The sequence below is a fragment of the Molossus molossus genome, unplaced genomic scaffold, assembly GCF_014108415.1.
Source record: "Molossus molossus isolate mMolMol1 unplaced genomic scaffold, mMolMol1.p scaffold_m16_p_6, whole genome shotgun sequence".
NCBI classification, from domain to species: Eukaryota; Metazoa; Chordata; class Mammalia; order Chiroptera; family Molossidae; genus Molossus; species Molossus molossus.
The window spans coordinates 22,219,793-22,244,261 of NW_023425399.1; the positions used below are offsets into that span (position 1 = coordinate 22,219,793).

Here is a 24,469-nt window from a genome sequence, read left to right on the forward strand (position 1 = left end):
GCTGGCGCTGTTTTCCTGCCGTGGAGACAGTGCTGAGGAGACAGGGTAGCAGACAGCCGCAGCCGGCCATCACCACCCTGGCCAGCAGGTGGAGCTAGGCACCGCCTTCCAAGAGTCATATCAGGATCCTGTTTATCGAGTGTCTATTATATACCTGATACAATGTGTTATGATTAGGAAGCAGAGGTTCTGGGGAAAAGGGCCCCAAGTCACACAGTGAGGCAGAGTCCAGAATTTCCGATACCACCTTCTGAGTTTTCAAACTGAACTTTAATGTGGAGATACAAGCAGACCCATTAACTAAACTGTCCCAGAACATGGATGTTTGATTATCCCTCAAGATGAAATTTTAAAATGAAGCTTCAGGGACATAGGTCATGAGGAGTCCAACCAAAGTAGCAAACTGGTAACAAGCAAGCTCTGGGGAAATCTTTCCAACATCTACCTCTTTATTTACCCACCCACCCACCCATCCTTCCATCCACCCATCCATTCATCCACTTACCCATCTACTCCAACCATCAACTCCCCCTCTTGTTCATCCATCCATTCTTCCTTTCATCCATCCTTCCAGCCATCCTACCATTCATTCACCCACTCATCCATCTACTCACCCAACCATCCATCTCCCCCTCTTCAATCATCTTATCCATCTATCCTTCCATCTATCCATGATCCAACCAGCTAACAAGCCAGTCATATATCCATCCATCCATCCTTCCATCCTTCCATTCACTCTTCCATCAATCCACCCACTTATCAACGCATTCATATAGCCACCCTTCCATGCTTCCTTCCATCTATCCATCCATTCACCCACCCACCCACCCAGAAAACACCCCTCCAGCTTCTTTGCAGGGGTCAGTTTTACACAATTTGGTTAAGATAAAGGGCTCTGGATCAGCGCTATCTGGGTGTAAGTAACCCTTAGGCAAGAGGCTACCTTTTTGAACCTAATCATAACATTGTATCATGTATATAATAGACACTCAGTACACAGCACCTATTGTTATTGTTTTGAAACTATTATTTCAGAACTTTAAGAAGTGGGTCTTCAGTTACGAGATAAGAGGCTGAGACTGGTGGGGTGAACTGCTCAGCCTCTGGGAAAGTTCATTTTGCTGCCTTATGCCAATTCCCACTTCTCTCAGTCCATCATCCCAGCCTGCCCATCACCAGCCTTGGAGAATCACCACCTCCCATCTGGGCCAAACTGTGAAATTGTTGGCTTCAGCCCCACCGCTTACTCGCCCTCTGGCCTTTTCCCTGCCTCCATTTCTCTTGAAGTTCACCAAAACCTCGAGTTTTTCTCCCCATTCCCATCTGCTCCTAGGAGAGTATCAGAGACACTCATTTACGCTAGAATATGAAGGACTAATATGTGTGAGAATGTTTTCTGTCTTCCTCATTTCATCCTAACCCCACTACCCACAGTTTTGCGTTCAAAGAGGTATCACCACCTTCAGTTAAAAAGATGGGCCTTTTAATGAGGGGCTTTCTGGAGTCAGCAAGCAGCAGACCTCAGCTTCCCCCGTCAACCTGGACACTGGAAAGGGAAGGGGCTCCTCCTTACCCCTGGGAGGTCCCTGCAGCTCAGTCTTGAGAGGTCCTGTTCACTGGGCCCTCTGCTTTGGGCCGAGTCTGGTCACAAGCCCCTTATATAGCAGCTGGAGCCTGAGTCCCAACCCAGAGAGGGAAACACCGTATAATTATGAGCGGCCGGAATCCAGATTTGCTCTGCAAATCAGGCATTGAGCCCCAAAACCACAAGGGTTTATGGTTTGTGGCTAATTCCAAGACTATGTTCAGCCCCGGATGGTGTCACATGAGCTGAGGTTTATCAGCCCCTGGTCTAGGCATATTCCTGGAGACCCCAGCTAGGCCCCAGGTGTGCAAACTGGAAACACTCCCAAAGGCATCTATCTAATTTCCAGCTCCAAGACAGGCACTGCCCACTCCAGATGTCCTGGGCAGGCAGGATGTGCCCAGACTGGACTCAGCATCTGGCTGACCCAGGTTCAAAGCCAGCTCAACCCCCAACTCACCGCATGATTTCGAGCCAGCCACTTCCCTTCTCTGTCCCTCTTGTTATTTCCATCTGTTAAATGGGCATGAACTGATCTGAGGTTCGGGGAGATGCATATGGCTCTGACTCCACATGTGGGGCTGGTGTGAAGACAGCAAGCAGCTGGGCTTCTTTTGACCTGCAGGCTTTCTCCCTGTAATTCACTCTGAGATGTTCACACATACCGCAAAGTTGAAATACTTGTACAGTGAACACATATACTTGTCACCTTACACCCACCAGCTACTTCCACCATTAAAATTGTGTTATAATTTCTTTATCACATATCTATACATCTATTGGTTAATCCATCTTTTTTATGTATTCCCTTTTTCTTTTTATCCTCACCCGAGGACATTTTTGCATTTATCTTCAGATAGAGCGGGAGGGAGAGAGGGAGGAAGAGAGAGAAACATTGATGTGAAAGAGACACATTGAGAGTCTGCCACCCACATGACCCCTACCGGGATCAGGGACAAACTGCAGCCAAAGTCTGTGCCCTTAGCGGGAACCAAACCCGGGACTCTGCGGTCCTTGGGCTGATGCTCTAACCGCCTAGCCAAACCGGCTAGGACATTTTTATGTATTTCAAAGTAAGTTGGAGACACTAGTACATGTCCCTCTAAACACTTCGACATGTATGTCATTAACAGTCTTTACTTTCCAGGTAAAATTTACATACAGTGAAATTCACAAATCTTAAATGTTTATTTGTTGAGTTTTGACAATTTTATATAGCCATGAAGCCCACACCACTGTCTCAATATAGAGCATCTCCATCACCCCAGAACGTTCCTTTCTGCCCCTTCCCAGTTGCTCCCACCCCTCAGAGGCAACCACTGCCCCCTCCAAGACCCCTGGGACACAGCTCCGACCTCTTCCTTGGCATTCAGGGTAGGTCTGCTTTCCAAACTCAGTCCTGCTTCTGCCCCAGCCTCCTGCCCCTGGGCCTTTGCACATACAATCTCTACTATCTGGACTAGCCTTCTCCAGACTCCACTGGTCACTCGTGCAGAAATGTCAGCTACTCTGGAAAGCTTTCTGTAATGACCACTAACCTCAACTCTTCCTCTGGACCACTCAGGGTCCTCTGCAGCCCGTGATGAGATGGTGTTGCTCTGGGCAAACCAAGCAGGCCTGGGCCCCACTCCTAGCCCAGCACAGGCACAGATGCCAGTGTCGTCAATGGATGGATGGATGGATGGATGGATGGATGAATGCTCTTACTTAGACTGGACAAGGAGCTCTCCGAGTCCTCCTGTTCTCAGCCCCCAGCTGCAGCCTAGGTCCTATCTCTGTGTTTATTGATACTACCTCCTCCCTGTCCCCACTAGGTCCCCCTGAGAACTCCTCTGGAGTGAGGGGGTATCTCTCTCTCTCCCTGCCAAGGCCTGCTCATGTCAGGGTGAGAATAAATGAGTTTCCTGAACTCTGTGGGGAGATCCTTCCTCCTTCTTCCCTGGAGGTGGTGGGGGCTCTGATGGCAGGAATGGTTGACATCAAGTTTGCCGACGTCACCACTGGCTCCTGGGCCAGCCCCTCTCTGGAACTCAGTTTCCCCATCTGCCATGGGCACACTAATGGGACAGGCTCAGAAGCTGGGTGCTGAGTTTGAATTCTGATGCAGGTTCTCTCCAAGCCCCTGTTTCTTTGGTATCAAGGCAGAGCCTGGAACAACCTGGGCTCAAAAGGATGTTGTGAGGGGCGAGTGACTTCATCATGCAAAGTGCAGAGAACAGGGCCTGGCACACAGTAGGCACTCAGTATTTGTGTCCTCGTCATCCCGGGTCTCCACTGGCTCCTTGTGGTAGCAAGTCTGCAAAAGCCATGAGGGCCGTGAGGGGGCGCCTCAGCCCAGGGCCTGGTCCACCTTATGCTCCACTGTCTTTAGGGTCTTGGAAGGGCTCCGGGAACAGGAACCTCAAGAGTCATGCATACCTGTGTTTCCACCTCCCGTATGCCCTATGTGACCCAGATGGCCACTTCTCCTCCAGGACCTCAGTCTGGCCATCTGAGAAGTGGGCATCATTGCACTTTCCCAGTAGGGTTTTGGCGATTACATAGGAACCTTCCAGAATGTGCCTGGAGCCTCGTGGAGGCTCAGTAAACAGCAGTCCCCTTCCAATTCCCCATCGCCTCGCACCTAGTGTGATATAAGTGCTTGTTAAACAAATATATTACCTTTTAAAACAAATGCAATGAGCCCAGCCAGTGTGGCTCAGTGGTTGAGCGTCGACCCATGCCCCAAGAGGTCACCGGTTCAATTCCCGGTCAGGGCACATGCTCAGGTTGTGGGCCCAATCCCCAGTGGGGGGCATGCAGGAGGCAGCCAATCAGTGTTCTCTCTCATTGATGTTTCTATCTCTCTCCCTCTCCCTTCCTCTCTCTCTAAAATCAATAAAGAAAAAAATGTTTAAATAAAACAAATACAATGCAAGGAGGGTGATGTGCCTCCTGCACCTCCCTCCCTCAGAGACCAATGCATACTGCAAGCTGTAGAGGGCAGTGCACACACAAAGGTGGTTATTACCAGTCATGTGAAGCTCTGTGCCCATCCTCAGTCCTGAGCCAGCCAGGCCCCGATGACCACAAGGCAGGCCTACCCCCTAGGGCTCCAAGAGGATTAGTGTAACTCTGGCGCCTCAGGGAGGTCACATGGGCTTAGCATCCAAAAGGCACCTTTGTCCAAAGCTGGAGGGACCAGGCCCTGGGAGGTGACTCACCCAAAGGTGACTCAGCCCTGCAGGGGGCCTCATGGGTGGCTCATGCAGGGGCAGCAGGAACCAGGAAACAGAATCAGTCCACTCAGCCCTCGTCTCCCTCATGAACTGTCATCCTCCAGGGCTGCAAGCTCAGCACAGGGGCTCCCTGCACATCTTGTTTCATCCCATAACCCTAAGTGGGGCGGTTCAGAGCCTGGGCTTTGAACTCGGGGGCCTGGGTTCAAATCCTAACCTCATCACTTCCTGTGTGTCCTTGGATAAGTCACTTAACCTCTCTGTGCCTGTTTCCTCCACTATAGAATGAAGGTAAAAATAGTTCCTAGAAGGGAGGGTTGGTTCAAAGAGTCAGTGACATGATGTATCTAAAGCACTTAGAACAATGTCTGGCCCTTAGTACTCACACAACAAATGCAGCAAGGGTTACTTTCATAGCATAGCAGTGAAAAGCCCAGGCTTTGGAATTAGGGTCAGAAGGATCTGGTTTGAATCCTGGCTCGGCCACCTAGGAGCTGTCAAAAGGGGGCGCTAAGCGTCGAACACAGTGTCCAGTATACAGTAAGTGCTCGAAGGAGGTTGGCTGCTCTAAAGGCTATTCTGCAGCGACAAGGCAGGTGCCACCCTGACCTTGAGGAGGTCTTGGTCAGGTGGGAGAATGGGACGGGGCAGTGACAATTCAATGTGTCAAATACAATAACAGGCCCTAGCCCTGGCCGGTTTGGCTCAGCGGTTGGAGTGTTGGCCTGCAGTCCCGAGAGACCCGGGTTCGGTTCCTGCTAAGGGCGTGTACCTTGGTTGCAGTTTGTCCCCGGCCCTGGTTGGGTCGTGGGGGTGGCAGCCACTCAATGTGTCCTTTTCACATCGATGTTTCTTTCTCTCTTTCTCTCTCCCCCTCCCACTCTACCTGAACAAAAAATAGAAAAATGTCCTCAGGTGAGGATAAAAAAAAAAATTAAAAAACAAAACAAAACAATAACAGGCCCTGCCTAGGGCACCGGGAGGTTGGAAGCTGCGTGTGCCCCGTGTATTGAGGGATGATAAGAGTTCGCCAGGCACATTCGCCAGGAAGAGGGCAGGGCTGTTCAAAGGCCTGACTACCCAGTACGCACATTCACCACATGCCAGGCACTCTCTTAATACTTCACAACTACAGTGATACCTCGGTTCTCGAACGCCTTGACTTTCGACCAAATCGGTATTCGACCAGGAGATTCGAGAAACTTTTGTCTTGGAATCCGAACAAATATTTGGAACTCGAACTTCCGAGATGAGCCGAGTTGAGCCGAATGGCGTTCATTCGGCCCAGCGCGCCTTGCTTGCGTCCTCAGTGTGAGTGCAGAGAGAGAGTCACGCTTTGTGGAGAGAGTCACGCTTTACACTGAATTGAACCCTTAGACATACTGTACACTTTTATTTCTTGTTGAGACTTATGTTTTTCTACATATTATATACAAATTAGGCCAGTAAATAGGCATTTTCTGGGGCTTGGAACGAATTAATCCAATTTCCATTATTTCCTATTGGGTTTCATTGCTTCGGCTCTCAAACAATTTGGTTCTCGACCGTCCTCCTGGAACGAATTCTGTTCGAGAACCGAGGTATCACTGTATCTCATTTAATCCTCAAATGACCTATGAGCAAGTCCTATGTTATTCCCACTTTACAGGTGAGAAGCCTGAGTGAGTCCTATGGTCCCATTTTATAGATGAGGAGCCTGAGGCACAGAGACAACTCTGCTCTGTTTCCATGCTCCAGGAGGGATTGGCTGAGGCCAGGTCATAGCAGCTGGATGCCAATCTGGGACTTTGGGTGATTTCCTGTTGGCAGTGAGAACCCACCATTGAAGGGCTGTCAGCAGTGAGACATGGTCAGATGAGGTCAAGGATGATGGGCTGGAGGAGGATGGGGGGGAAGAGAGGAGGGAGGGAGGTCAGGAGGGGCAGGTGCGGTCCTCATGAGAAATGAGGAGGGTGTGCCAGGGTCTGGCTGGAGAGGAGGCAGCAGGCGAAGTAATGGCGAACATAGACAACTAACTCGAGCCACTCATGTACCCTCAGCACTGTCCTGGATGGGAGTCAGGAGACGATGGAAGTGAGAAAGGAGTCGGAGATAAATCCTAACGTGTCACCTAGCACCTAGCACCTGGCCTGGCTGTGGCAGGTGTCAGTGATGGCAGGGTGAGTGGATGGGAGGAAAGGAGGAAGGGAGGCAGGAAAGGAGGGCGAATGGATGAGTGGGTAGATGGATGGGTGGATGGACAAATGGACGGATGGGTGGATGGGTGGATGATGGATGGATGGGTGGGTGGAGGGACATTTTTGTGTGTGCACTGCCCTCTACAGTTTGCAGTGGTCATTCTTATCAGTGGGCAAACCTCAAAATAGACTCCAACTCTCCTGTGTCCACCCAAATCCTCAGAGCCAGTTCCGAAAACTGTTGGCACCTCTTTACTCGTAAGTGCCATCCTGGAGCCATTCCTAGATCCACGGAGGCCCATCCTGAAGAGTGGGGGAGACCCCCAGTTTCCCATCACAACTCTGCCACTGTGTGGCTTTGGGCCAGCCAGGCCTCCCATCTGGCATCCAGTCCCCGTCTGCACGAGGGGTATTTGGCACAGCTTTGCTCTGAGGTCTTTCCTGCGGCCACTGTGCAGCCAGTGGGGACCCCTCTGGGACCGGGTCTCACTCATCCTTGCTTCCTGGAATGCTGGCTCCTTTTCTCTCGGGAAAACTCCTGTTCGTCTTTCAAAATTCAGCTTAGATGTCACTTCTGAGAAGGGTCCCAGAGTCAGAGAGACAGAGACAGACAGACTCAGAGACAGAATGAAAGATAGAGGTATTTAGAAAAATGAAGAGGGGAGAGAGAGGGAGAGGGACCCAGGGAGCTCGAGGCAGAGGTGGAGGAGGCACTACAAAACACAGAGGCTGGCCCTGGCCGGTTGGGCTCAGCGGTTAGAGTGTCGGCCCGTGGACTGGGGAGGCCCGGGTTCGGTTCCCACTAGGGGCACGTACCTCATTTGCAGTTCGTCCCCGGCCCCAGTTGGGGTTGTGGGGGTGGCAATCAATCGATGTGTCTCTCTCACGTTGATGTTTCTCTCTCTTCCTCCCTCTCTCCCTCCCGCTCTATCTGAAGAGAAATGCAAAAATATCCTCTGATGAAGATAAAACAAAAAGACACAGAGGCTGCCCAGGCCAACCAGGTAAGCTTGCGACACAAAGCTACAATGACTAGGGCCCAAGTCCTCTCACCTCCCTGGCGTGGGGAGGGCACCAGAGGCAGGAGCCAAGGTGGCCCCTGTGTGACTGGGGAACAGACTAGCCAGGAGATGCTGACACAGAGGAGTGGTTTATTGAAAGCCCAGGACTGGCCACTGAGGGCCCAGAGCTCTCTCCAAAGCAGAGTCCTGTGGCTGGCCCTGCAGTTCCCACCCAGGCTGGGGCGCAGCTGCAGGGCCAGAGCACCTTGGTGGATAAGGGACACTTGTACTGTCACTGACACAGGCTAGGGACTGGGAGGGAAGTTGAGGCAGAGTAGGCAGGTGGATAGGGCTCTGACAGTCAACGGGGAGGGGTAGCAGCCATCTGCCAGCCTCAGGATGCCACGGTCAGCACAACAGCATTCTGCAAAGAGCGACAGTTCTTGGTTAGGTTCTCTGAGTCCTGTGCCCACACACCTGCCACACTCCCATCTCTGCATCCACCTCTGTGCCCCTCTGTGCCCTGGGGTTAGCACTGTACCTGGAACAAGCAGGCACTCATTAAGCTGATGAATGAACAAATAAACACACGACGAATAAATGACATCCAGTGTGGGAGAGGTCACTGACTTAAGTTCAAGTGCCATTTATTCTGCTAATTTACTGGGTTGACCTTGGGCCAGAAATATGACTTCCTTCGGCCTCATCTGAGAAATGGGTCCGGAACTCTGCTCTGTCTGCCTCCCAGGACTGTTCCCAAACTCAAAGTTGGGCTGGATTGAAAAGGATTGTGAGGCTATGTCGACATTCAACGAGAAGTGGCCTGGTCTGTTAGCCACGCCGGCCACAGGCACAGGATAAGGAGGGGTAGCACATGTATTTGCCACCCCTGGACCCGGGGAACTGCGATTCTGTGAATGATCGGAGGGTCCGCCCTATGGGTGAGGCATGGGTCCGAATTCACCAGGAAAGAACTCTGAGTCATCGACATCTGCCAGGGGCTAGGAAGGAAGGAGCGATAGCACCTAGGCCATCTATCTGCCATTCCCACGTTCAGCCATTTGTAATTCCCTGAGCAGTTTAGGAAGCGCTGCAGGGCAGACCAGATGGTGAGGCCGAGCACCCCCCTCACGAGTGCCAAGCAGGGCGATCCGGAAACGAGCTGGAGGCCCATCTAGACCACACGGGCACCGCTATGGGAAACTCACCTCTATGATCTCCAGGGCCCCATTGGCAAAATTGACATTGAGAATCTTAGGCAGGGGGATTCCAGCATGCAGGCTCACTGTGAAGAGGAAGTGGTTAAAAGCAAAGATATGTGGGGGGCCAGGGTGGGGCCTGCTGATCCTATTCCACCACTTACCTTGAGCCAGCCATTTCGCTTCTTGGGGACTCAGTTTCCCTTATTGGCAGACTCCTACTCATCCTACTAAACTCAAACAAAACTGCCCCTTTTCTGTATTGTCATCAGTGGCTCCTGTCAGCGGAGCCTCCTTGGAGTTCTGTCACTCCCTTGCACACTCTGGGCCATATATTCTGACCACTTGTTTATATGACTGTTTCCCTCTGGATTGTGAGCTCAGGGAGAGGGCCCAGGTCAGATAGCTCCTGAGGCCCAGAGTCTGGCGTGATGCAGATACTAGTCAGTGTTGTTTAAATAGAAACATAGGTGCCTCAATTTCTGCATCTTAGAAATGGTGATCAACCCCCTCCAGCCTCGGTGTCTATCAGAACAAGGAAAGAGGCGATAGATTTGACAGTCCCAAGTTCAGACACTCCATGTGTCCAAAGACAGTGGAGGCCACCCATACCGTTGAGCTGCGACACGTATGCCACCCGGACCACATCACTGAGCCATTCTTCCAAGGGGGACACCTGCAAGAGCACACGGAGGGCGGGAGGTGTGGCTTCGTGGGGAGCAGTGCACCCCTTCTCAAGGAGGGAAATCCCAGGTCCAGCTGCCCCAGCCTCCCCATGCCTGAGGACACAGCTCCTGGTGGACACGGGGCCCACGGGGCTGGGATAGCCACCAGTGACCCCTGAAGGAACTCTGTGATTTAGGACAGCCTCGCCCAGGGCCCCATGAGCTTAGAAGAGCTGCCTTCCTGGAAGAAGGGTCTGTGGGGCCTGGCAGGGGCCTGTGCCCGAGAAAGAGGAGGAGGCTGTGCCCAGGTCCAGCAGAACTCCGTGCAGTCTGGTCTGAGATTCCTACCAACGTAAGGACCTTAGAACCTGAGACCGTCCTGAGATTCCAGAACCACAGAACTCTGTGAGAAGCCGGACACTAATCTGAGGGGCTCTGAAGTATTAGAACTTGCTGAGTTCAGGAGACTTATTCCTTGTGTGAAATTCCAGAATTTTGAACCTTCGTGAGATTCTAGAAGTTTACAACTTTGTAAGGTTCCAAGACCGATAGATCATGAGTTTCAGATTCACTGTCCTAAGATGACTGTTACACACACACCTGCCCCGACGGTTGTCCACTCTGCCTCGTTGGGTCAGAGCTTAGACCGGGGCCAGATCAGTCACGTGGCCCATGGCTCATCCCACCTCTTTCCAACCCACGCGAAGACGCTCACCACCGCCAAGCTGCCCGCCCTCCCAGGAACTTACATCAAAGGGGTGGGCAAAGGAAGAGGCCAGCTTGACACTGAGCCTGGTGGAGAGAAGAGAGATGTTGGGGGCCCCGGCTCCACCCACCACCCGCTGAACAGTGCTCTGCCTGCCCACCTCTAGCTCTCCAGGATCAGGAGACAGGGTGACAGGCCAATTCTGTCTCTGCCCAGCCTTGACTCAGAGACTCAGTTTTCCTACCTGTAAAATGGACCTGGAGGGACCTAACCTCCTGACAGATCATGATCACCACCTCCGACTCCGTGGTCTGGGAGCCTCAGTCTGACTCCCTGTTGTTTGACTCTGAGCAAGTGGCTGAACCTCTCTAAGGAGTGGCCCTCCATAGACTGAGCACTAGACATGAGGTGCTGATGACGCAGGAGTTGGGACTCCATATCCTGGCAGTAGTTTGTCGCCAGGGCCGGTTTTGAGCAGGGGCCGTGAAAGAAGCCTGCTCTGGGTCCTGCTTCTCTGAGCCCCAGGAGCCGCTATCCCCTCCCAGCAGGTCCTGGAGGCAAGGAGGATGCTAGTAAAACACCCGCAGCTTAGTTGGTGCACAATAAACAGAAGGAGGTTCCTGCAGATCCCTGATTCTTGTTCCTAAAGACAAGGCCCAGGACCCCATGTTACCGTTCCAGGGACAGAGAGAGGTGCAGCTTGGTAGCCGAAGGAGTCAACTGGGCATTAAAAGTCATTATCTGTAGGGGGAAAGCAGACAGAGCTTGAGGACAGGTCTACCTTGGTCAGTGGGTGAATCTCCACCATCCGCTCCCTCCACTAACCCTTATTGAGGCCCAATTGTGTGTTAGGTCCACGCTGGGCTACGAGGAGGTGACCTGAAGGTTCTGGTGTTCAAGGACTAGAGTATTAAAACTGAGGGGTGGTCTGGCCAGGTGGCTCAGTTGGTTGGAGCATTGTCCCGTACACCAAAAGGTTGTGGGGTCCCCGGTCAGGGCACATACAGGAGGCAACCCATCTATGTGTCTCTCTCACATCGATGTTTCTCTCTCTCTGTCTCTCTCCCTCCCTTCCTCCTTCCCTCTCTCCCTCCCTCCCTTACTCCCTCCCTCCCTCCCACTGTATCTAAAAAAAAATCAATGGAAAAATATTCTCAGGCTAGGATTGAAAAAAACTGAGGATGGTCCGTGTTGTATGAGAGGAAGTTTGAGGGTTGCAGGAACTTGGGGAGATCCTCAGTCCAGCCTGCAGTGGAGCAAGGGGGGCCCATGAGGTGACCCCGGGGCTGCATCCTGAAAGATGAGGAGTTAGCCAAGGGAGAGGAGAGGGCACTGCGGGTGGTGGGCCCTGAGCGAACAGAGGCAGGGCGGTGGGCCTGGTAGCCCCCAGTACCGCGGCGTAGGGCACAGGATGGGAAGGCGGGGATGCGGCAGGAGCGTAGTGAGTGGTGCTAGGCCACGGGAAGCCAAGGCACAGAGTGAGCAGGGAGGACCTGCCTCTGCCAGATATGTGCTTGGAAAACTAGTAGAGGTGGGGTGGAGAGGAGCAGACTGGAGGGTCATCCAAGAGATATCTGAGCGCAGAGAGGCTGGAGATATGGGGAGTCATTCTTGACATCCTGAGGAAGCAGACTGGACAGGCCTTGGGTCTGGTCAGATGTGCAATGAGGCAGCAGTCTAATGGGCACTTGGGGCTCAGATCAGATAATGACAAGAAAGAAGAGGGGCTTCCTGTGCTGTGCCACCCTGAGATTTGGGGAAAGGCAATCCCCCAGTGGCCTGGAAAGGGTCAGCCCTGCTCAGAGCCCAGTGCCAGACTCCCATCCCTTGGCCGCTCACCCCATTCAGCTCGAAGAGGATTTCTGGAGTCCCTGCAGGGAGGGAGTTCAGCACGTGGATGGTAGCTGGGATGGAGACTGTGGCCTTCTTGCTCTGCAGTGTGACCGTGGGTGCTTCCTTCACCCACAGTGACAGCAGGAGCTGCTGGCCCGGGGGCAACTTCCCCAGAACCTGGAGAGAGGCAGGGGCAGAGCAGGGGCATGAGGGCCGCGTAGTTGCCCCATTAATAGCATCAGCCAGTAAATCAACAAACACTCTCTGAGCACCTACTGCACCTAGGCACCATAATGGGCACTGAGGTTACAGCCTGAACCAAACAGGCCTGGTCTCAGCTCCCATGAAGCTAACAGTCAGGTGAGGAGACACCACCACCCATGGAACAGCCGAACCAGACTCCTATCTCACTCAGACTCAAAATGCCCCTGAGGCCCACCAGCCCTGCAGGATCCATCGTCTCCCCTCCTGTCGATCTCACCTCTACCACTGGTCCCTCCTCTCCAGACTCACCAATTACTCCACTGTTCCTCTAACCTGCCAGGCATGCGCCCACCTCAGGGCCTTTGCACTTGCTATTAGTTCTGCCTGGAAATGCCCTCCCCAGAGACCTGCATGGTGCCCTCCCTCATCTCCCGCTGCTCAGATGTTACCTCCTCAGTGAGACTTTGCAGAGCACCCTGTTTAAGAGCATCATCCCCATGCTGCTAATTTGTTTTTACCACTCCGTTCTCTTCCATCTCTGACACTGTCTCTTCTACTTATGTATTTGTTCAATGTCTGTCACTCCCATCAGAATGGCAGCTCCTGAAGCACAGAAACTTTTGTCTACTTTTCACCTTTGTCCATTCTGGATGCCCAGCACCTGGCACAGGGCCTGGTATGTAGTAGGTGCTCAGCGAATATTAGTTGGCTGACTGAATGAATCACACAATCAGGAAATTCTGAGTCTGATACTCACGACATCATGGAATTACAGAAGTTCTGGAAACCAGTCACAGAAGCTTGGAGTCATTTGAATGCCAGGATCTGGGGACCAGTTCCTCAAACCCAGACTCCCAGAGTTGTAGGATCAGACAGTCAGGAAACCACCAATTCCATCCTCACACATCCTCAGATTCTAAAGCCACAGAACCAGACTTGGAGCTGAGGCTACGGGGCTCTGACACTCAAGGCCAGTAACTGGAGAACAAAGGCTCTGCTTGATAGAAAAGGAGACGCAGGCCCAGGCTCCCCAAGCTGGAGGAACACGGCCCAGCTTGCTGCATCCGTGGGTCCCTGCTCCTGCCACGTGTGCCTCCTCCAAGTCCCTCTCCACCATTTATGACTCCTTCCCTCAGGAAGTGCTTCTGAATGTCTAGCTCCAATCTCATCCTTTGTCTGAGACTCCTAGGATCTTTAGCCAATGACTCCAAGAAGCAGAGGCCCCGACTATGTCCACTAAGGCTGAAATGAATCACTGCCTTCAATGATTCACAGAGTTTTTCCAAGTCTCCAAACTCAGCTTCCCTCTCCATCCTCTCTGGTGGAAACCCAGATCTTGTGGATCTCTTTCCAGTCGCTATCAGAATCTGCTATTATGTAAGGACCTTGTAGTAGTCATTTCAGCTTCAGTATAAATTCAGATTCTCACAGCTGGAAAGTGTCTGGTCCAGCCCCAGTTGAATGAACAGGAAAGCTGAGACCAGGCCCTGCAGTCTAATACTGATGTCCTCCCTGAATCTTCTCCTTTCTCTTCCCTCCCCAAGGCCAGTGCTCTGAGAATTCTCTCTGGGGACAGAAAGACCCAGACTAAGAGGAAGTAAGGCCATTGGAGGGAGGGAACCCAGTAACCTGGAAAGCATAGCCTGTCCTCTCCTTGATAGAAAAGGAGCAGCCATAGAACAAATGTCCAGTTGACTTCTGGGGCAGTTAAAATTAAAACCCTGTCCTTTCCACTCTGTTATTGGGAAAAAAAAAATACAATGTTAGCCATTCACACTTTAGTGTGAATTTAGATTCAACATTCAATTGCAGCTATCTGGAAACTGTATTGGGAAAGATTCTGGAGTCCATTCAGGCTCCTCAGGATAGAGCTACATGATCAAAGCTCATGAGAAGGGTCACTCACCTCAGGGACCAAAGCTGCCAGGTCTGTAGTTGTCCAGGGGACATTGCTGGGAACCTGGGCCCAAGACCAAATGAGAGGGGGTAGTGAACACAGAGACAGGACAGGGATCCCTCAGCACACACAAAGTAGTTTTCTCCACATCCCACCCCACCCCACCAATCACATACACATCTTTGCAAACACGCATGCTCCTTCCATTGGCCAGTGATCACCGAGTGCTCACTGCACGCCAAACACATGCGAAGGGCTTTGCGCGCCTCTGCTCAGTTCACATTTACAACAGCTCAAAGAGGTGGGTGCTCCGATTACCCTCATTTTACCAATGGGGAAGTTGAGGCTCCTCTCCAGACTCAGAAGCTGGTAAGTGGTGGCACCAGGATTTTAACCTGGGCAGGCTAATTCCAGAACCTTCAAACCACTCTGCCAGGGCTCACAATCGGAAGGCCCAGGGATCTGACCCCAGACTTTTTTTTTCATCCAAACAGTATTTTCAAAAACTATGAATGTGTTTCCAATGTTTATGAATCAGAAAATTTCATATAAATCTGCCAGTTTCTGGATGAAGTATTGGAAAATCTGATCACACTGGGCCTGTACCCTCTCCCCTAGGGAAGCTGAGTAGCAGCTGCCTGAGAGATGGAGCACAGACGCCCCGGATCACTACCGTCCTCCCAGACCTGCTTCCCTCATTCTGCTCATCGCTAATGGCCCAGGCTCCTGGGGCCCTGAGGTTTGAGACCTCTGAAGTGCACAGTCACTTCTCAGAACAGACATATTCACACAGGACAAACACAGACATACTCTGTCCTGGTCAGAGGATTCCCACACTCTCACCCAACACAAGGCCACCAACCCATGGGATAGACAGCACCTGGCCTCTGAGATCCCTCTCTCTTGTCTATTATACACACACACACACACACACACACGCTGCTCATGCACATGCATTTTCACACTCAGAGTCTCTGCCTATGACTGCCACCTCTCTCCAGCAAGAAGACACTTGCCTCCCAGCTCAGGAGCCTGTTCTAGGGCTCTCTGGACCCTAAGTGCAGAAAGTGAGTGATGGACTCCTGCACCCTCAGGCCTGGGCTGCAGATAGGGGTGGAGGGGCGGGTGGCTTAGAGCTTACTGCCTTTGGAGAGGGCTGAGACCAAGTAAATGCCTCTGGGTGAGGCTTCTGTGGGGCTGAGCCATCCAGACATTTGTGAGGTGTGAGGGGCCAGACTGGAAGCAAAGAGATCTGAGAGGCTTCAGAACAACTATCCAGGTGACCTTTGGAATAGTCCAACCCTAGTTTTCCTCTCTCCAATTCAAATCTGCTCTTGAGAAAGCAGTAGAAATATTAGTCATTCACACTTTAGTGTAAAATTGGGCTTTGACTCTGAAAGGGCTCATCTGATGCAAGGATGAAAAGTTGCCTACTTTTCACATGCCAGTTTTGTCTAATTGAAAGTAACTTCCCAGAAAGAAAGATTCAGAAGTCTCATTTAGATTTGGCCAATCAGAGGGCCAATGTTTGCCACAACAACAAAAATGGGAATGTGCATATTATATGTTTGTCTAACTGTCCAATTATAGAGAAAAGGGCTAGTGGAGGCTGATCAGTGGTGATGTATCTGCGTCATCATTAGTGCTTCTAAGACACAGCAGGGTAGGGTGCCACACTCACCAGCTCAGGGGTGATGTCTATGTCGAGGGCACCATTGGTCTGCAGGAGCCCAAATATGGTGTTGAAAAGGTACAGAGGCACGGTCACCTGAGATGTGTGGTCCTCCTTGGGAGGCACCTTGATGGGTTTGGGGGGCTTAGGGAAGTCGATGATGTCACCAGCTACGCTCTTCACAATGGGCTGCAGGGAGGGGAGACAGGGCATGGGAGGGTCTCAGAGCTGCTCACCATGTGGCTTTGACCCAGCCTCCACCCGACCCCCAACAGTGGGCAAGGCCTCGGAGAGCACTCACGTTGATGTCCAGCTCTATGTACTGGTTAGAGATGAGAGGCAGTGTGGCCAGAGAGAATTCCACAGAACCAAGAGCCCCAAAGGGCACCAGGCCTGCATCGGGAGAGGAGGAGCGAGAAAGACCCCATGAGCCCAGCCCCCAACAATCCTTACTTCCATTTATTGAGTGCCTAGCACTCCACTAAGTATTCACTTGGACATTGCCATCATCCTCATTTTACAGATAAAAGTCCTGAGGCTTAGACAGAGGAAGTCACCAGCCCAAGGCCACATAAGCCACGGCGTGGCAAAGCCAGGATTCCTGTTTTCCAGAGCTGGTGTCACTAACCACACTGCTGCCCTGCCTCTCCCACATTTAGAGACATATCTGCCCCAAGTTCTCTATCTTGATCCCTTTTATACTTTTCTAAGCCCATCTGTGAACACAAACGGCATCCATGTCTCCATAAGGCTCAGAGAGACTGGTGGCCACTGTGGCTGTGGGGCCTTGGATTCCTTATTTAAGCTCTCTGGGCCTCAGTCCTCTTGTCTGTCCAGATAATAATATCTGCCTCGTGTTTCTGACCATGCCGGACACACACAGGTGCTCAGTAAGTGGCCTGAAGTCGCCAGCAGATGAAGACCTGGTGGCTATGAGTCCCCATGCCCTGCTGAGCTGGCCTCAGCCCCGACCTCCCCCGCTAGGCCTCCTCAAAGTGGTGGCCTCGTCAGTCTGAGGAGGAAGTGAAAGGTCCCAGAATTCTGTCCCTTCTTCTTCCCTTGGTGCCCCCACCCACTGGGGTTCCTCCACCCACTGGACCCCCACCCACTGAGGTAATGGGAAGGGGTAGGAGAAGGGGGTTGGGCCCAACTTACCCAGCACAGCCCCCAGGAGCTCATTCGCCACACTCAGCACACAGTCCACCACAGGGCACAACTATGTCCGGAGGAGACAGGTGTTACAGGGACATAAGAGTGTCCCAGCCTGGCACAGGGGACAGCTGCATTTTCTATAAATGTTTTGCGATGTGGTCCCGGGGACCAGGGCAAGGCAGAATGTAGAGAATAATGGGGGGACACAGGAAGGCAGGGGAGAGGCTGGAGCTTGATGTGTTGGGAGGGCAAAGCAGGTGATGCGGAGGGCCAGTTACATGGGCTCCCACAGAAAACCTCAAAGGATGCTGGGGGAACAGGGGCAACGTACTCCAGAGGCCACTTACAGTGTATGGACAAAGCCCTCCCCTGAGGGGACAAAAGCAGCTGTTCCCTCTGAGGTCTTGGGCCCCTCCTACCATCCAGGTGGACCCCAGGAGACCTAGCGTCTGAACCCCAAAGAAGGATGCCTGCCCCCCCACCCAGAGTCAGGCCTGGGCCGGGGCATTCACTACATACACCACTGTGTGTTTACTGAAACCTCCTGCGTTATGCAAACAGGGAGAAAGGGGTTCGGCTTCCAGAATCCCAAGTCTGCGAATCACAGCATCTGAGTCCACCTGAGCAGGAACCTCAGAGGTGACCCAGTCCAACCCCTTCATTCCATATCTGGGGCTGGAGAAGAAAGGCAACCTGCCTGAGGTCACAGGTGTTCTCAAAGAGACAAAAAAGAGCTGCCTTTTCATTTAAACTTTGGGACCTCAAACCCTTTAGCCCCTGAGTCAGGCATGTCACGGAACTGAGAGACATCAAAGGGGCTATGACGGGTGGGGAAGCCAACCCGCTGGCACCAGCCATGTGACCTGCAGGAAGGAGGTACCGAGCAGCCAGGGTGGCTGATTGCACAAGAGGAGCCAGAAATCGGATTATGAAGAGACATCTCCAATCTCTAAATGTTAGTAATTAGCTCATATTTTTAAAATCTCTTCGAGGCACACAAATCCTGTCTTGCAACCAGTTGTCCCAGAGACCCTAGTTAAGGGCCACAATTTAAATGCAGCCCCCCTTGTTGAAATCCGCCTGAGATGGGCCTGGTTGGGGTCCTTGCTGTTGGGAGCGTCCCTTCTGCCCCTGAGCTTCCTTCCGATTAGCTTCTTCAAGTCCAGGGCAGTTTTTGCCCAGCTCAGGCACACACGCCCTTGCTACCTCCCAAAGGACTCACAAGAGAAGTTGTCCCATGAAGGGGGTCTGACTGCCCTGTGCTTGCTGTGTGACTCAAGCAAACCCCTTCCTTCCGTGGCCTCAATGAAATGGGCCTTTGGCCAGACCAGCTTTTCTCAAGTGTGGCTCGTGTCCCCTGGTAGACGCCAGGATGGCTGGGGCCGGCCATGGACAAGTGGCCGGAGCAGTTTAATCATAAAGTGTTTCTCTTATGAAGTAGTAATATACGTGTATGTGATCTTCTGAACATGTTTGCCGAGCACAGGGCTCCGCTGAAAATCACTGAGCGAGCCAAGTTTAATTCAAAGTTAGTTTTCAGCCAAGTTGAAAGTCAATAATAATACAGGAGCAAAGACAGAGCAGGGGATAAGAAAGGGACATGGATTTGGGAGCCAGAGAGTCAGGTCATCTGAAGCTGTAAATTTACGATTCAGAGGTCTGGGGATGGATTGTGCCAGGCCCCCTGCAGATTCACAGGTGGCACCTGGGAGGATGTGGGTAGGCCAGGACGGATTACCTGGTGGGTGTGGAAAGGAACAGCCTAATCCTGCCTGGCGCCCAGATTTACTCAAAGCTGGGGGAGGAGGGGACAGCCCTGGTAGAGCCGTCTGGCTAGCTTGGGGGCTCCCACACTCACCAGTCCCGGCAGCACCATGAAGAGTGTCTGTTCCACGACCCCAAGGAGTGGCGTAGGCAGCAGCCTGGACAGAATGGGAAGCCTGAGGGTGTGGCCATTGCACCAGGACCGCGCCAACCTGAGTCACGGGCAGGGTGGGCACTGGGGGCTCTGCATAGCTCCTATCTCCATTCTTGGTGGCGTTGGCTGGGACTTTGGAGACTGGGTTTAACTTCTGGCTCTGCCTCTGTGAGGCCCAGGGGAGGATTTCAGCTTCCCTATTTGTACAGTGCTTGCCTTACAGAGTTGTTGCTGCCAAGATTAAATGGGAGTGTATACGTATCAGGTATACAGTCTGTGCTCAATAAATATCTGTTCCTTTTGTCCCCTCCAACATTTGTAGATAAGTGAAATTTGAACCTAGAACAGCACCTGGCTTAGAGTGAGAGTTCAATGAATATTTGTCAAACGAATGAACGAATGAATGAACGAGAGGGTGGCCTGTGGGTAAGAAGTGTGTGTAGGTGGGCTCAGGTCTATTTAAAGATTATAGGGGTACAGAAGGAGCGGTAACAACCACAGAACCACAAGCAGGACACCAATGCCATCCTGGGCTCCATTCCCTCCAAGGCCCCCATAGCCACAGGAGCAGGAGAAAGCCAAGGGGATTTAAGGGCCCCAAAGACCCTGTCTAGAATCCCCTTATTAAGGCCCTTCTGGAGATGGGAACAACCCCAATTCACCCTGCTCCTGGGAGCTACAACAGAGCTGTCTAATTACTCATCACTGCTCATGGCTACCCAGCAAAGATGGGGCGGGGGTGTGCTATTAGGTCTGGAATGGAAAGCAATGGGCGAGCCACAAAGTGTGAGGTGGGGAGGAGACAGGTGCTGCCCAGGGTCGGGGTAGAGCACTGGGAAAAGTCTTGGACCTGAGTCGGGAGACCAGCCACCGCCATCCCTGCCTCCCTGCCTCAGTCTGGGTGTGTGACCTTGGGCATGCCCCGCCCCTTCCCACGGGCCTCAGTTGTCCCTGGAAGTGATCATTCAACACAAGTGTAGGGAAGGCCACTGTGCCGGAAGAGTTGGGGGAAGAGACGAATATGAAGGTGTCAGAGCCTTCCAGATCACCAAATACAGGTCCTCCTTATACAGATGGGGACCCTGAGGCCCAAAGGGAGGACGTTCCGCTGAGGATGGATCACAGAGCGAGTCAGGGCAGAGCTGGGTTTCTGGTGTGCTGACAGCAGGGACCGAGAGGCTGGCAGATCAGGAGGGGACCACAGAAGGCCCCTACTCTATCTGAGAGAGGGGACAGCAGGATCTCGGGCCTGAGAAGGGGGACACCCAGGAGTGGGTGGTACAACTGTGGGCTGAGTTGGGGGAGGCGGGACCGGCTGGAGACGGGGTGAGCTTAGGCTCCCCAGAGACCCAGGAGATGCCAACGTGCGTGGGCTCCAGCCTGAGGACTCACCCGGAGAGCAGGCTGATGTGGCCCAGGAGCGTGCTGCAGCGCTTGAGGACGAGGATCGGCGTACCCCGCGCGCTCACGCCCAGCGCCACACGCGAGGACACGTTCACTTCGGCTGCCAGCTGCAGGAGGTCCCCCAGGGGCCTGCGAGACCGACGCTGGAGGCTTGGCTAGGCCGCCAGGCCCCACCCACCGGGGCCCACCTTAACCACGCCCACCCCGGCGCTCAGACCCCATGAGCGAGTCACGTGGCCTTGCGAGTGGCCTAGTCCCCAGGTCCCCCTCTCACCCCTGCCTCCCTGTACATCCCCATCTTGCACATCCTTGTGCCTTCTTCCCCCACCTCTTAAGCGAGCCCCGAACAATGAGGTAGGGGTCTCCAGGGAACATGAAATGGAAGTCCTTGGGGGTCAGTGGGATGGAGGTCCGTGGGAAGGGGTAATGGGGTAGGATCTAGGAAGGGAGCAGTAGTGTGAGAGTCCCTTGGAGAGGAACTAGAGTGGGAGAAAACTGGGGCATTGGGGTGGGTGTGAGGGGACAGTAGAATAGGGATCCCCAGTGGGCAGTGGGGTGGGATGGGGAGCAATAGGGCAGAGGTCCCCAGGGCACACTCACCCAGAGCCACGCAGGCCCACCTTGGTGTGCAGGCTCAGCTGCACCCCAAACCCCGGCAGCAGCTTCAGCGACACCTTTGGCAGTGTGAGTTCTTCAATCTTCAACCTGGGATGGAAGTCAAGGGGAGGGCCCCCAGTGCCAGCTCCTTAGTGCCTGGGCCATCCAGACTGATAGGACCTACAGGCCCTCTTGACTGTGTCTCCCATCCCACCTCTAAGCTATAAATTCAAATGTGGGCCATTATTTCACTTATTGGGGCTTCAGTTTCTTCATCTATTGAACAGGGCAATGATACTAGGATCCACCTCGTAGCAATGCCGCAAAGACAAGTGAGATAATGTGGGTGCCAGAGCTGGCACAGCATGTGCTCAATAAAGGTAGCGTCCCCATCCTCACTGGAGGCTCAGTGAGTTAGAGTGTTCTCTCCACCCCTTCCCCGTGGCCTCAGTGCTGGTTCAGTCATTATCCCTCCACTCCCACACCCCTGGCTCAAACATGCAACCCAAGTGGATTCTCAAACACAGCTTCCATCGTCCATTATTTTCTCTGTTCCCTGGGTCTTTGCCCAGGCTCTTCCCTCTGTCTGAAACACTCTTCTCTTGAGTTTCCTTCCATTCTGCCTCCACCTGCAGCTAGCTGACACCTCTCAACTCTCCTGATTTCAGTTAGGGCATCCCCTCCTCCAGGAAGCCCTCCTGTCTGCACCTCTGACTCAGGCAGTTGCTCTCCTCTGAGCCAGTTTCCACATGCTGCCTGGGCTGCCTCCATCACTGCCCCGAGCTTACAGGATCATCACTGTTGGACTCTGCCTCCTACCGGGGGCTCTCTGAGACAAGGGCAATGTCTGGTTCATGTTTGAAGCCTCAGCCTCACCCAATGGGGGATTCTACAAAGAGAGGGGAACTGGATCTATTATTAATAACAATAATAGTTAATATTTATTGAGCATGTATTGTGTGCAAGCCTCTATTTTAGCTACTTGACACAGATTAATTCACTGGCAACAACCCCATGCAAAGCTGCTCGTAATGCAGCCAATAAAAGATAGCTGTTCAAATACCAGCTTTACTACTGACTGACAGCATGATCTTGGGCAAATCACATTGCTGCTGCGTGCCTCTGTTTCCCCATCTGTAAAATAGGGATATTGACAATACCAACCACAGTGACACGTAGTGATCCTCAAGCAACATCAATGTCAGCCCTTACCAGCTCCCTTTCCAGACATCTGTTTGCTATGTTGGGAGGTGGGCATCCATTCCCTCTTCTTCCCCGGGCAACCCATTGTCTCCTTGACAGTGACTCTTCCCCATACCCTGACTCCTGGCCGTCTGCCTTCTTCTGGGGCCCGTCATTTGACCTTCCCTTGATTCACCATCAGCCATGAACTGGTTCCCACCTGCTTGGGGCAGGCAGTATGGGCTGTGATTAAACACCCAGACCCCCACTGCCGCCACTCCCCAGCTGGGTGAGCTTGAGCAGGTCCTTTCTCTGCCCAGGGCCTTAATCTCCTCACCTGTTAAATGCACCTGATAACAGTCCTACCTCTGGATTCCACGGGAAAACTCATTTACAATCCTCAGCACAGTGCCAGTCACACAGAAAACCCTGGCTAAGCAGTATTAAGTTATAAATATTAGTTATTATGTGATTTCATCCATTCAGAAATATTTTTGATCATTTATTATGTGTGAAGCGTTATTTATGATACTGGAGACGTAGCCGTGAACAAGTCAGACAAAAGCCCTGCTCTGTAATCTAGCAGGAGAGACAGGAAACGAACCAGTGAAATACAAGGGATGAAGGGGAGTGATTTTCCCCTGGAGAACTCAAAGGAAAGGAGGGGCCAACAAAGGGTTAGTGAGGGCAGGGCTCTTTGGAGCAGACATCTGAAGAAGAGTAGGGAGGGAGCCATGCTGACCCCTGGATTTGCCCAGAGAGACTGAGCAACTTGCCCAGGTCACACAGTGAATAACTGGAATCAACCCCTGAGCTGGGACACTCAACCATAGGGGCTCGCTACCATTTCTGTCTTGCCTGACATGCAGTAGACTCATTATTTTCTGACCGGGGCCCTGGGAATCCTTATTCAGGGCTCCCCACATCACCCCCACCACCTCTCTTTAATATGCTGCCTGCCAACAAATTAAAGAGAGACCTTCTCTCCTCTATTCCCTGAACTAAGACCAGCCTTCCTATAGGGCACACAGTGGGTGGGCAGTCAAGAGGCATACTGCAGGGACTTACCCAGAGAGCTCCTTGACAACACCAAAAACCCCTCCGTAGCCCAGCAGGCCTCCTCCTCCAAGCAGTCCCCCGGAACCCAGGAGACCCTGGTTCACTGACGTGACCGTCCCCAGCACATTCTGCAGAATGGGCCCCCCGACCAGAGAGTTCTGAATTGCTGCAGAGAAGGTGGGAGAGATAGGTTCATTTTACAGATGGTGAGACTAGGACCCAGAGAGGGACAGAGACTTGCCCAAGGTTACACAGCAAATCAGGTTTGGGGCCAGTAATATGACTAAGGCTCCTGACCCTGGGACGCCGTATATCACGAAAAAGGAGGACAGAAGCAAAGGAGCAAGCACGCAGCCACCAGGGTTTGGTCACGATGGAGGAGGCAACCTCTGCTCCTCCTGGCACCCCTAGTCTAACCGAGCAGATTGTGAGACGGGCAAGACCAAAGGGACCACCTCGTGGAGGTTGGGGCAGATGGGGTGGCCTCCCTGAGGTATTTTCCATTCAGGATCGCTCTACTATTCATGAGACTATTGCCCTGGGCATTTGGACATCACAGCACAAAATGCCTAGTAGAGTTCCTGCACCCCAGAAACGTGGGACGGCTAGCACCCTCCCTCTGACCTCCTCAACCCCACTCGTCCCCATCCCTGAGGCCAACACAGCCCCACGTGGCCCCCACCCATATGCCCCAGCCCACCTCTCAGAAGAAAGTGAACTAATCACCCACGGGAGTCTGCAGGCAAACCGTTAACTCCCCGAATTCTCAGCAGTTGAGAATCACAAGCTGTTATCTGTTCCCGAAAGCGGATGCTCTAAGCGTATCGATGGGGTCATTTACACTGCAGCGGGACCCTCACAAACTATCCACTGTGGGCTCACCTTTTCCAAGTTCGTCCTTGTCAATCCGAGCGAGTGTGCCCACCGTCTCAAGCAGCCCTTGGCATGGAGTCGCCAGACCCCAGAGGAGAAGCAGGGACCACATGCCCAACATTGTTGG

General features: G+C 52.7%; 1 protein-coding gene across 1 annotated transcript; it reads right to left on the reverse strand.

The window, feature by feature from the left end:
* Window positions 1–8,375: 8,375 nt before the first annotated feature.
* On the reverse strand, window positions 8,376–24,469 carry BPIFB3 (BPI fold containing family B member 3). Its single transcript, XM_036245862.1, has 15 exons — window positions 24,352–24,469; window positions 23,479–23,635; window positions 21,232–21,336; window positions 20,620–20,760; window positions 19,168–19,231; window positions 17,313–17,373; window positions 16,459–16,550; window positions 16,167–16,346; window positions 14,495–14,548; window positions 12,391–12,561; window positions 11,225–11,292; window positions 10,595–10,637; window positions 9,793–9,856; window positions 9,190–9,266; window positions 8,376–8,405 (listed from the first exon to the last, which is right to left on the reverse strand). Exons 1-15 carry the CDS (start codon window positions 24,461–24,463, stop codon window positions 8,376–8,378), a joined length of 1,419 nt encoding a protein of 472 aa, XP_036101755.1. The 5' UTR covers window positions 24,464–24,469.

What these genes read in the sequence shown, in the direction of transcription:
- BPIFB3 (XM_036245862.1), bottom strand. Translation starts at nt 24,463, where the DNA reads ATGTTGGGCATGTGGTCCCTGCTTCTCCTCTGGGGTCTGGCGACTCCA. An exon ending in GTGGGCCTGCGTGGCTCTGG is followed by an intron (nt 20,761 to 21,231) that starts GTGAGTGTGCCC and finishes TCGGTCTCGCAG; the next exon opens with GCCCCTGGGGGACCTCCTGC. An exon ending in TGGCAGCTTTGGTCCCTGAG is followed by an intron (nt 12,562 to 14,494) that starts GTGAGTGACCCT and finishes GCCTCTCTCCAG; the next exon opens with GTTCTGGGGAAGTTGCCCCC.